This window comes from Aythya marila, assembly GCF_965140915.1.
Source record: "Aythya marila genome assembly, chromosome: 1".
NCBI lineage: Eukaryota > Metazoa > Chordata > Aves > Anseriformes > Anatidae > Aythya > Aythya marila.
Genome location: NC_139042.1, coordinates 70,655,693 through 70,669,680, shown reverse-complemented (window position 1 = coordinate 70,669,680; position 13,988 = coordinate 70,655,693). Strand labels below are relative to the sequence as shown.

General features: G+C 38.6%; 1 protein-coding gene across 4 annotated transcripts in view; it reads right to left on the bottom strand.

Moving 5' to 3' along the window:
* LOC309890138 (cohesin subunit SA-2-like) overlaps positions 1–13,988 on the bottom strand; it is a 63,062-nt gene that overhangs the window by 29,112 nt on the left and 19,962 nt on the right. For all 4 annotated transcript variants that reach the window (XR_014319381.1, XM_082783723.1, XM_082783724.1 and 1 more), the window contains 3 exons: positions 13,716–13,839; positions 7,875–7,973; positions 5,597–5,676 (listed from right to left, as the gene is read on the bottom strand). Coding sequence is in view for 3 of the 4 variants with exons in the window: in XM_082783723.1 (XP_082639849.1) it covers positions 5,597–5,676; positions 7,875–7,973; positions 13,716–13,839 (303 nt within the window). In the remaining variant the exon portion in view is untranslated. The remainder of the gene's footprint in view (positions 1–5,596; positions 5,677–7,874; positions 7,974–13,715; positions 13,840–13,988) is intronic.

The window sequence follows — 13,988 nt, the reverse complement described above, 5'->3', positions numbered from 1 at the left end:
TTTGTTCTGCCTATGGCACCAGATGAAAGATTTCATATCTTGCTTTTTGTGCCATTTTACTGTAAGCAAGAGACGTGGCTATACATGATTGCTGGAATCACTTCTCTTGGTCTGCACTACAGCTTACGCTAAGCATGACAATAAAAATCAAAACAGTAAAATAAAAATACACCTGATGCTATTTTCAAGGCTTACCAACTTACTTTTTTTTGTTTTTAATGTTAGAGGAGGATCTGGCAGGGAAAGATTAAGCCCATGTTATTTGGGCATGGGTAATTCAAGGTCAGCATCTCAACTTTAAAAACTCAGTTTATTTTTCATTTAAATAAATACAAATTAAATATACTAATCTACAAGCACATTTTAAAAACATCACTGTTGCACTGAGCACTGCTATTCAAAAAATACCTCTTGAAAGCATTCTGTTCAAAATAACAGAACAGATTATCTATTTTTTATACTTAAAAATGTTATTTCCTTCATTCTACCCTACTGTTATTGCAGGTATTTCAAGATGGCACTTTGGTGATCAGAAAGAGCTGATAACGTGGTTGCCACACTACAGTAGAACAAGAGTCCTTTGCCACCCACTTGAAAATAGCACTAGTATGTTGCAATGTGCTGTGATTCCATGGTTATGCTGTGACAGAGCACGGGAAGATGCACATTAAACAGATGCTATATGGTATTCTGTTCTGGTTAAGAAACATAACCCTACGAGACAAGCAACCTTTATTTTTTCTTGTCAACTCTTCAGACAGGAAAGATAAGAATATTTCAGAACAGACGTGAAGGTTCTTGAACAGAGGTGCACAGATGACAAAATTGCTGATGGTTAACTTCCATGAAAGCATACAACTGAGAAGATAGAAAAAAGGAGAAGGCAGAGGAGAAGGCACAAACCTTTGTTCCATTTTGGTCTTTCATTTCTGCTTTGTTTGGAATAAGTTTGACTCCTCTACAGCACTACCATAACTCTACCTTAATAGGAGTGTGGACCTGCAGGAATCACAGAGGAGCTGAGAGGACTCCCAGCACGATTCCTTTCCACTAAGTACTGCTAGTCAAGTTACTCATGCAAGAAATCAGAACTGTGCTGTGTAATTTGCTTTACTGAAGAGAGATCTTTATGTCGCTACCTCTATCAACTTCACAGTAACATTTCTTTATTTTTTCTCAAAGCCATTAGACAAAACAAAGGGGGGTAAATTCCTTACATGTATGCAAAGCATACACATCTCTCTTCAGCTTACTTTTTACAATGACAGTAAAACACTTCATAGTAGAAGTTCGTGTTTGAGGCCAGGCTGGGTGGGGCCCTGGGTAACCAGATCTAGTGGGAGGTGTCTGTGCCCAGGGCAGGGGGTTGGAATTAGGTGATCTTTAAGGTCCCTTCCAACCCAAGCCATTCTATGATTCAACAATAATAGCATTTAAGCCTTCAACACAACTTAACCATTTCTCTGAATAGTGGCTTTCTGAATAACCTTGCTAGATATAATGCATTTGCATTTGTCACTTCCTTCTCCGAAGTCCATGGCTCAGCTATGAAATAACACCAGAGAATCAGAGTTCATCTCTTTGCTGACGATGAATTATTTGCCATGGCATGCTTTGCCAATCCAGTTTTTGAGCTTCTCCTAGAATGTAACCCCCCCCCCCAACCAGTCTAACTCAGAATAAGAAGGGAGACTAAAATTTCATTTTTAAGTGCAAGAATGATGAATCTCTACTTGACTTGGGCCTCCTGTGCTAAGCAGAACACCCAAAACTTGTAAGCTTCAGTTTCCTGACCTTTAAGTTGGATAAACCCTACTTAATACTGTCAAAGTACTGAAATGAAAATTAATGTATTCATCAGCTCCAACAAGTAATTTAAACAAGTCCTCAATGAGTCCTCAATATACCCACTGTTCTCACTGAGGCAGCTCTTCCAGATTTCAAATTTCAGAGCTTTGTGTTTAAAACACAGTTTAATTTCTACTTACATTTAACTAATGTGATACAAGATAATTTTCTCCCTCTTTGCTCTTTACCTTTAAAGCCGTTTATAAATTTGTATCCCTCCATGCACCACTTGTAATCACATTCACCTACTTCAGTTATCTAATTACTTTTGCTCTCTTTTCCAAACTCCCTCAACTCTTTCAGGTACTTAAGCATACAAAACTGAACTGAATTGTCTGGCAGTAGCCACGCTAAACTAATTTACCTCCTGAAGGGCGATGTTTGCAGTAAGATTCCTTGGCTTCTCACTGTCACTCATTTTTTCTCCTTCCTAGTTCTACTCCCTCTCAGATCCTTTGCAACATTAATGCTAACTATTATGCATAATTCAGTAGCATTAATAATTTCTGTTATGCTAAACCTCATAGGCTCATTTCAGTTTCAGGATCACACCACGCTGTGTAAAAATAGAAATCCACCAGCCCAAAAACCTTGGCATTCAATTGAGACAACACGCAACAAACAAGAAGAAAAAAATCAGCTCGGAGAGAGACAAAATGAAAATACAAATATGGATTTGAAAAAAAAAAACACACAGGTATATGCATAGCAAGAGCATTTTAAGTCAGCAATGGATTTTATTATTATATTTTTAATAGTGTAGCATGGTTAAGTGAATCAAAAAGATTGGTATTTTCATTGCCCGTCTAGCTAGCAAGAAAGAGAAAGAATGTAAAGGCCAGCACAGAAATGTTATGGGCCAGCAGTGCACACAGCAGTCAGGTATATATTCCACTGCACTAGAATGCAGTGATGGTTAAGAGAGAGACATAGTTAGTACTAACAAATATGCAGAGTTCCACTGCAACTGAAAAAAATAAAAATAAAAACTGGCAAAGAGGTCTTGCTACTATACTCGCCCAAAAGACAATTATGAAAACTCATAAAAGAGAGTTGCTAATATAGTAAATTTTCCCCAGGAAAGTGACAGAGCACCCAGCAGACTAATTGTGAGGGGAAAATAAAAGTTACTCCCAGCCTTGCCTCTCTCTCATACATGTCACTAAATAACAAAATATGCATTCCAGAACTAGACGCAAGTCCTAAAGATCAGTACCTGACTAGTCAAGTTTATATTGTTCGTTTAAAAAAAAAAAAAAAAAGACTTATTGTTAGCCAATTCCATAATATCACGATTCCAAATCAAATAGAGAGAGTTCTTACTGATGGATGTTCTTACTGGTAGCTTTAAAAATGGAAACTTGATCTGAAAGGTCTTTCATGCCTCACTAAAAATGTAGTTTGGGCAACTAGTTGCTAAATTTGCAGACTGACCATCCGCAGAGAAGTCAATACAGCATGACTGAGTGCTCTCTATGAATTACACAAATACATACAAGCAGCAGTGCCATTTATAGAAGTTGTCATTTATTATTCTTTACAGGCAGTGGAGTCACTGTCCACAACATCGTTTCATGCTTTATTGCATTTATCAGGCAGCTTTACTGCTCGATATGCAGGTAATGGTTTTGAACCATGATATGCACCTACTAGAGAGCCTGAAACTTCTTTGCTCCTGCAATGTCAGCAGTGAGTCCCTTCTGATACCTGTAGGTTCTGTGGCATAAGGTTTGTCCCTGCTTCAAGAAAAGCACCTTGATTCAGGCTCTTATTATGAAATAGACACTGGATATAGATTATGATATAGACACTGGATAGTGTCTATATTGTCTGCATTCCCTTCACACAGGTTTTATAGATGGATCAGTACTAGCCACATCAAAAAAAAGATCTGTCCTTGAATTTGCTCATTGACTTCCCAATTCTCACTTTCATCATTATAGTAATTAAGCAAAATCAGCAGTGCTCAAAGCAGATGGGGGAAGAGGGGGACAGAAAGGAGGATGGCTAGACAACAGATGAGCAAAAAGAAAGAAGCATGTATGCTCCACACAGCCTAATTGAAAACAATTTTAAAATGTATTCCTTCTGATCATTAAAATTATATTTTATGATGGAAAAATGTCATTCAGAAAAACTTTAGATGGTACTTACATTGAAAACCTAACTGTATTTTAAGAGAAATTTGGGGGGAAAAATTGCTTCAGGGGAAAAAAAAATGATCAGACTTTTATAGCTGCAGCTCTCATTAATGAGAACATGATCCCACATAATAAAGCCAGAGACCCTAAACAGCTGCAGTGCCAATATAGCACTTGTTAGTTCAGAGACAGAACAAGTGCAGCCATAACTGGTGTTCAACATCTTTGTACTTCAACAATGGTGTGCTACTCCTCCTAGCACAGGGACATGTTACACACAGACACAGCATTGTGCTTTGTTCCAATAGCTACACGTCACAGAGAAGCAAGTGATGTAGAAATGGATATTGTAAACACAGAAACAATAAACCCTATCTACTACTAGCGAGACACGAATAATAGTACTTGCTTCAGAAAAGCATGTTACGCTACTGTGAAGTAGTCATATGCTGTTCTGATGCATATGTTGGAGTAACCTAGAGAAATGCCACTCAAATCAATAGAGTGTGAAGTGAAAGAGGAGTGAGTCCAGATAATAAAGCATCACTTCAACATATACATGTACTTAAAATTTAATGTAAATATCTACACCACCGTATTTTTGGTCCATTAAGCTCTACATCCTCTTCTAGCAATGACCAATACTTCTGGCTTAAATGGGAAAGCAAATGGCTCAAGGCTATTGGACAATGCACCGTGCTGTACATGGAGATAAGCATCTGCATCAGCAGAATTCAACTTAAGCTCCAAACCAGAAGGGACACTTCTGGAGTACTAAAATCTCAACTATATCAAACAATGTAATGCAGTGGGTTTTGTTATTCTTATTTTGCTCTGAAAAAGAGGGACAGAGAATTTACTCTTCATATATTTTGCCAAAAAAAAAAAAAAAAAGTTGTTTCTAAAATAAACACGTTTCTCAACGATGTATTGGAATAGGAATCATGTGCTTCTGTAATGTTAGTCTAGTTTTTCCCCACAGGTTCAATTTGCCATTACCTTACCAATTCTATGGCTGGCAGGTAATTTCCCAACAAAACAACTTTTCTGTTACTTTTCCATTTCAGCAAAAACAAGATGCCATATACTTATTCATTTGCTGTCAGTTAGGCTGCTGTGGGCTTGATAGCTCCCAGATTTTCTGTCATGGAGCAAAGAATCTGGAAGCCCAAATTCTAGCAACAAAGTTTAAGGCTTCCTGCATCAGGTGGGGAGACAGGGAAGATGCCAGAGTTCCCTGAGCTCCTAGTCAAGACCTGGCAATGCTGGGACAGAAGATTGTATGGTGCGGACTTCCCAGGAGACAGACAGACAGTCTATTTGAGAAAAGCCAAATTGAAAGTGCTTTGAAATTTTCTTTCGGGGGGAAGTATAAAGATAAAAACAATTAGTTTTCACATTGAATCTGACCACAAAGGTTTTCTTAAATATTGGTGTTTCCCACAGAAAGAAAATATCATGTCTTGAGCAGCTTTAACTGTAACTCATATCCTGCTGGGACCAATTTTTTCCCAGCATGTAATTGATTACAGGAAGATTCATCAGGATTTTATCTGGATCTTGTTGCCATTAAAACAATACAGTAAATTAAAAAAGAAATTATTTACTGTGACATAAGCATCAAGAGTTTCATGGCTTGAACTGCTACTTCATGGTCCTTGTCCAGAGGCATGGACACAATTCGATCCTAATGGATGTAAAATGACAATAAAAAGATGTAACATGTTTTGTTCTCAATAAACATTATTTTTTGCTACAGATAGATCATCTACACTAGTAGAGCAGAGATTTATTTTTATTTCAGCAGCTATTTCCTAAGAGACATAAGGCAACTTGATTACTACCAAGTAGTTCCCCAGCCCCTGAAAATTAACAGCATGTTAATTTTTTAACTGAATTAATCATGCAGTAATATGGTATTTTTTTATAGATGTAATGTATGCGTTCACAAGAAATCAACTACAGTCTACAAATTAAAAGTGACTGACAACTTGTTTCTAAGATGTTACTACTGACACTTCAATATGTTAAATGAAGGTAAGCCTCAAATTACAAGCATTATATAATCAGTTTCTCCCATCAACAATAAGGTGTGTGTACCTACACATTACAGAAGCCAGTGCCTTGCTGGAAAGATAATTAGGAATTGAGTCATAAAGGTGCTTCATGAAATAGCGGTAATATTCCTGACCTCTAGAACTCACCCTACTGCAACTTGGTGCACATACATCTCAGGAAACAGTGGAAACTCTTGGGAAGTACCCAAGAACTGATACTCCTCAGTGCAGCCTACAACTTTAAGGCATATTAAACCTTCAGAATAGCTTGTTTGGGGACTAGCAGCTTTCTCATTACATATATCATTTCTAAATGTCTAGATTCATTTTTCTTTGCACCTTCCTTTTCTAACAACCCAGATGTAAGGTGTGGAAGTCCATGAATCCTGAGTTTGGAAACTCAAGGGTAACAGGGAGCATGTGAAAATCCAGCTTGTTGGAAATGAATTGACGATTATATATTTACATTGCCCATCACCAAGAAAGTAGTATTTCAACCCTGGGAGATTTCAGATCTGTCTGTATCTGCTGTTTGGATTTCTTTTCTTTAGAGGAGAAGGAGGGGTTGGGTTGGTTTGTTTGCTTTTTACACTGGGGAGGTAGAGTTTGCAATAATCTAGTTATATAGTGCCCTCCATAGAAAGAGAGATCTCAGTGAAAACAGACTGGAGCTGTTCATCAGCCTTTGAATGCTGATGAACATGATGAATGCTTTGAATTACTGTATGCTGTATAAGCATCCTGCAGATGCTTATACAGCATACAGTAGCTTGTAACAACCTTCCTTTAACAGCAAAGAGAGAACATCACTACAAAACTGTTTAAAATGGGTTAATCTTAGATAGCCGAGACCCAGTCTGAACAATTTATTCCTAAGTTACCAATATCAATCAGTATCTTGTTCTTCAGCAATGTTCTAAAGGTACTTCCTACTAACTGCTCTGACATATGGGTAAGGACTGCACCTTTTGAAAACAAACAAACAAAAAAAAAGAAACCACGAATTGCCACCACATGCAGGCATTGATTGTGTGCTGATTCAGAGGGACTGTGGTATCAATCCCCCCTCTCACAGCATCTTGAGCTTTCTTATTCACGTACTGAAAAGATCCTAAAGATCCTGCCCCGCTGGGATAAGAATAGCTGATTAAATCATTACAAAGGGCAGGATTAAAAAAGTAAGGGCTTACTTCTTAAATGAGTGAAGGTGTTGGAATATAATAAAAGTATATATACATAATGTTGGAATATGATAAAGACGTGTACATAAAGCCTACAGGGTCAGTGCAGTCACAGAACAAGCTCACAGAACTTCAGCATATCGTCTGACTCATTCAGACAGGAGGTAAGGAATCCTTCTTCAAGAGTCATACTGACATGGTGGATCAACAAAGAGTCATTCTCGCGTCAGTGTAATACATGTGTAATACATAGCTAATCAAATATCTAAGAGCCTAACCAATTATCAAAAACAGCAAAAAAAAAAAAAAAAGGAACGGCTGGAGCATCAAATTCCCTCCCATCTGTCAAAGATCCTGTAAAAAAATATGGGCCATCCTGGATAAATGATGGAAATACTTAACTACAGTGCATGTTAACACCATTCTGTGCGTAAACTACAGTGAAATGGAACTGTGAAAATTCCACAGAAGCAGGGGGAAACACCTCTGCAAAACTCCTTCATCCACTCAGTCAAGCAGGCTGCTTCTGCAATACTCTAAGCTTCTGTCACTCAAGGGAGTGGGGAGATGAGCTCTGACCAAAAACATCACACCCTGTGCACACACCCAACCCAGACATAAAAAATAGAGAACAATCATCTATTTACCTTGAATCTGCTTGTAAAGAGATCCATCTTGTAAACAAGTTCTCTTCTGCTATAAATTCCCTGCAGTCCCAGAAGACATTTCAACCGCACTTCAGGTTGCTACAAGACAAAGAGAAATCTGCTAATATGTTATCTCTGATTATTTACTCCTGGCATTTATATTATGCAAATAAGAGTTCCTTGTGGGTACCTACAGCAGATTACCCAAATACCACCCCATTTTCTTTATTAGTGATACCAGTACTGCATCTCTCCCTCTCTCTTTTTCCCTCCCTCTCTCTGAGAAAGCCTGCAATGAGCCAAACTTAAAGGTGACATCAAAGGTTGTAGGCTCCCTAAGATTCAGCGAAACTCTCGCAGAAACTACAGATATTATAAGCAACAGAATACAAAAGACACAAGAATTGCGCTATTCACCTGTTAAAGATATACAAAGACAAGAGTATGGATGACCTACTTAATACAATCATCACTCTTATGTATACCAGACTTTGCTTCCTTTCAACAATTTGTCTCAGACAACAGTTAAACTCCAACAAGGATTCCAAGAAATTCCAGTCCAGAAAAACCTCCCTGAGGAAGATGTGTACCTTAGCATTGCATTGGCTTATCACTGTGGACTCTCATAGAATCACAGAATGGTTTGGGTTGGAAGGGACTTTAAAGATTACCCAGTTCCACCCCCCTGCCATGGGCAGGGACACCTCCCACCAGACCAGGTTTCCCAAAGCCCCATCCAGCCTGGCCTTGAACAGGGATGGGGCAGCCACTGCTTCTCTGAGCAACCTGTGCCAGTGCTAATTTCTTCCTAGCATCTAATCAAAACCTACCCTCTTTTACTTTACAGCCACTACCCCTTGTCCTATCACTCCACTCCCTGACAAAGAGTCCCTCCCCAGTTTTCCTGTAGGCTCCCTCTTAGGTATTGGAAGGCCACTATAAGGTCTCCTTGGAGCCTTCTCTTCTCCAGGCTGAACAACCCCAACTCCCTCAGCCTGTCTTTGTAGGAGAGGTGCTCCAGCCCTCTGATCATCTTCATGGCTCTCCTCTGGACTTGTTCTAATACATCCATGTCTTTCTGTGCTGGGGGCCCCAGAGTTGAACGCAGTGCTCCAGGCAGGGTCTCATGAGAACAGAAGCAGAGGGGGAGAATCACCTCCCTCAACCTGCTGGCCAGGTTTCTTCTGTGTAGTATGTATCGCCAGCTCATGCTGAGTTTTTCATCCACCAGTACCCCCAAGTCCTTCCCCTTAGTGCTGCTCTCAATCTGCTCACCACCCAGCCTGTATTCATTTTGGCATTGCCCTGACCCAGGTGCAGGACCTTACACTTGGCCTTACTGAACTCCACGAGGTTCATGCAGGCCCACCTCTCGAGCCTGACCTCTGGGTGCCATCCCTTCCCTCTAGTGTGTCATACATACAAATATTATGCCTTCTGCCTGTTTCTGTTTTACTCTAGAATGATGTATTTTAAGCATTTTAAAAAGAGAAAAGTTTTAAGTTTGGCCTAGTTGGCAAATTTAGGCAAAACAGTCATCCCTGTTACTTCCTGCTGTTAGTATTCCTGCTTCACAATGTCCCAGAAAAGAGGACGTTTCCCTGACCCAATTTTTAATTAATCTCATGTCTATTGCTAAACCTTTCAAACTACAAAAGCTTTGGATGTCATTAAGAAATTTATTCTGAGGATCTAACATTTAAAAAAAAAATCAGTGTTCCATAAACTTAGAATGCTAGGGATATCAGCAGACACTGTAGGCCTTGAATCAGTCTCTTCATGTTTATTCCTTTTTTTTCCTGCTAACAATAGCAGTAGGAAAATTCAAGGAAACCTAAGAAAGGAGACCACCTACACATAGGCTATGTATTGCTACAAGTTCCTGTTCACCTGCTTAGGATGGAAAGCAAAGGATGATATCCAGTAGCAGGGTCTGACCAACAATTTTACATAAGGCAGCTTTTTGCTAAAAAATAAAATATAAAATCAATAGTTGATGACAAATGCTCTCTAACCTGCCCACAACTCACCAGCAGTACATATTCTAAATTGTGTTCACCTTTAAAATTAAAGGCATTCTCAGAGAAAGAGACTCTTGCCCCCACTTGCTGCTTCCTACACCCACAAGGGCTCCACATACAACTCGCTCACAGTCTCAGCTTGGAACCCATCACTGCCTGCCGCCAGGAGTGCCACAGGCAGGAGCTTTGCACACTTGCACAAACTCAGCTCAGCCAGCGTAATGCCATTCTGGCTTCAGCTGCTCTCACTATTTTATCATGAGGTTTTCCTTGTGAATAGGGACTTTATTTGTGGTTGGGATAAATAAATACATATGTTTAAAATGCTTGTGATGGTCATATAGCTCTTCAAGCATGGCTAGCAATCAGTCACTTGCACTTGTCAATCAGGTGGCATTCAAGTGTAGGTTTGCAGATATATGGATTAATACATTAAACTAAACCACCTGCTTTCTTCTAAGGTATTCACTTCCCACTCAGAAGCTCTCAGTCATAACCCTGTATCTATATGTTTGAGAAAACTGTGTTAGAACTATGAATACATAAGTACTTCTGCTATGGCGATTTCTGCTGTCTTCCTATGTTTTCTGCTGCATTTTCTCCTTCTCAGCTACCTGTCCTTTTCCAGATTCATCACTCTTCACAGTTTCTTGATCACTCAAATCTATTTCACATCCTTCTAAAACTATCTCACCACTTACCTTCAGCTCCTTTGGGCAGTCATGTAGGCAAGTACAGAAAACACCTAGCCACCTATTCCCTTCACCAAAACTATCCTTCTAATCTTGACACAAACACCTGCCTGTTTAGTCTTTCAAAGCCGTGACAGAGCGAAGGGGAATTATATAAGCACATCTTCATTCGGGATACTCGGAACATACACTGTCCCTCAGCTGTATCATAGTGTACTCTGACCCTGACCTGCAAACAGACTGGCAGGGAAAATCAGTAAGATGGTGAGCAGCTCTAGTGACATCAAGGAGCTCTGCATGGGCTCCAGCACTGTTTAGACACGTTCAGTTATGAGATTTCAGTGTTGCTGCAATCAAAGAGATGGAGCCATTCTGTAAGCCATGTAAGTACAGGCTGGTACATGGATGATTTTGTCACTGTTCCTCCTCAATACCCTCCAAATAATAAATTGTGAAAAACAAGAGTATTCCAAAAGTAGACGTGAAGAGTGAAGACAATATAGCTTAGCTGTCCTGTCAAGGTAAAACATAGTTTAAAAAAAAAAAAAAAACAGCAATACTGACCCCACAAAAAAAAATAAAAAAAAATGTCAGTATATATGCAGAAAGATGATTTTTGGAGAGAAAACCACACTTCTAGCATGAACATTTGAAGAAAGAAGTACTTCAGAAATTGTCATAACAATGGGATCAGTTTTTATAGCCACATCGCATGGGAGGTAAACCTAAAAACCTCTTCCATTTCCTGAAATTTGCCAGGAGTATTGCATGGCCAGGACACAAAAGTTCATTTTAACAGAAAGTTTGTTTCCCACAGGATTTCTTTGGGTATTTTTTTATGGTCTAGTGAGAAAACCTCAGCAACTTGCCCTAAAGTTCCAGACAAAGCTAGTCTAACATGCTGGGAGGTCTCAAGTGTGTGCACACACACATGTGCATGTGTATCTGTGCACATCTCCATTTTCATTGCCTTTGCATTCCTCTCTGCGGGTTCTGCCTTCCCCATTCCGCACCCTTACTCTTCATCATCTCAGTTTTTCTGGTCTTTAACTCTGAACTTTTTACACAGAACTCCCCTTAGGTCTGGCTGCTGATGCAGTAGTAGCTATATACCCCTTTGGGTGCCTTTGAGCACAAGTTAAGTGCCTCTGTTTCACAAATGCAGTGATAGGTGACTGGGCTTACGTGTAACATTGTTCAGTAGCATAGGGCTCTCACATTTAATGTCAAGTGTTGCTTGATCTTCAAAAAATAAAGTTACATTAGTTCTAATAGACGAACAAAAATGTATCTTGAAAATGTATTTTTATAGCACTTTCCAACAACTCCTCCTGGGCCAAAGAGTTGTATTCATATACAACTTTAAGAGTATTACTACTGAATTTGGAGAACCCTCTTGCACCTAGGAAATAGCCTTCCATGTAAAAAAAACATGCTTCAAATTGGAGTATAACAGCAAAATGGTATTTCAGGGGGAAAAATGATTATATTCAAAGAAAAGACATTGCTGACAAAACATTAATTTTATATCTGCTTTTTTGTTTTCCTCTTTAAAGTCTCCCAAATGACTGAACTTCATATTTGTTTACAACGCTGTAGATGATGCTGGCCAGATTTCTCCCCACAGTTAAACAACCACTGAAGTATTCTAACTCTGGGGCCTAAATTATCTGGCAAATGTCTCTATGTTATATTCTAAAAGAAAATTGGCTCTGGGAGATGTCAGTTTCTTGCTGCACACCATCATCACAGTGGAATGGAAATGCTTATTAAGGAGGAGTAGAGGGAAGTAACATTCAGATGTATTTAAAAGCACTACTGTCAGCGTCAGAAATGCCCTGCTCTCATTTCGGAATTGGGCAATTTAACAGTGGCTGCAAATCACAAAGCACAGCCGGGACTGCAACCGCCACTAGTGGCATACTACCAGGCCTCAGCCAAATGTGGAATATGAAAGACTTCTTGCTCTGCTGGCATCTGCACCACTGCTTCCACCTACTATGCTTTAGACAAATAACCATTTCTAGTTTCCAACAAATTACACTGGAGAAGCTATGTGCATTAATCAAAGACACCAGCTGTTAATTTTCACTGTACAGCACTGGGAATGGAGACACATCATCGTCAAAAATTACTTCTTATTCTCACAGTTTGAGAATTCTCCCAGCTGAACAAACACTAAAAAAGATATTCTGATCAGATAAAATTCATGCAGAAAAAGACAACAGTTCCTGACAGATGTGTTGCTTCTGAAAATCTGAATGCTACCTTTACAGAAATGGCAGAAAGCAAGGAAATAAGAGGCTTTGTGCTCCCCCTCCTGGCTTTGTGGTAAACTACAATTTTGTTCACAAAACATGGACATTACCCAAAGTTGACACAAAACTGAAGGTGTCAGAATTTGTTCAGATACTACATACACTTTAAAAGGTGGCCTGCAAGAAATACAGTGTACCAATTCCAGTACTTAGCCTTTCATGATAAATATACCTATCTCCCTAAAATTTGTCATGTATTTTAGAAGCATGAGAAAAAGTGTATTTTTCAGTTACTTTTCTTTTTTTTAATGTGCATCTACTTGAAAAGAAAAAAAATATATATTAAAAGGAAAAGGTGAAAAACTTTTGGGAAGTGACTGAAATAGACCTTCTGAAAATAATCTCTGTATTCCAAATGAGAAATGCAGGACTGAAGACTGTTTTACTATAGGTACTGTATCTGTTCATCTTTATAAAATCAGACAAAATTTTAAATGTAGCCATCAAACCTAAAATCACAGTTTTAGTCAACCTTTAATGCTGCATGTGCTCAAAGGATATAGGACATGTTACAACTTAGTATATTCAATTCAATAAACAACTTAGCTAATTCAATAACGTATTAAAAAGCTGCATGGAATAAGAACACTCAGACTGCTACAGAACTAGAAAAAATGTTGTTTTTTAATGAAACAATGGCTTTAAAAATGAAACCTGGAATAGGGAAGAGAGATTTTTTTGTACCATCGCAGTTTTAATATCTAGTCTTGGAAACTTAAACTTTAGGATTCTTCCAAATTTAAAAAAAAAAAAAAAAAGTCTTCCTATATATTGCCCCCATAGTGAAGTAAAGAAAACTAAAAACGTTACCTTATCATACAGCATCCACCCAATGTATTTTAAGTAGCTATCATTTAAATATGTATCTGGGTATGTGTTAATCAAGCTGCCAATTTCTTCCATACAAGTAGCTCGGATCTCAGGGATCACATCACTGTGAAATTATAAAATTGTAACATTAATACATTAACATGTCTAATATACTTTAATTATATCATTTGCAATATTTTTTTCCTGGAATTGCTGAAGTATGTACAATCCAAAATATTTCCAATATTTATATATTAATGTACTAAGTCGTCA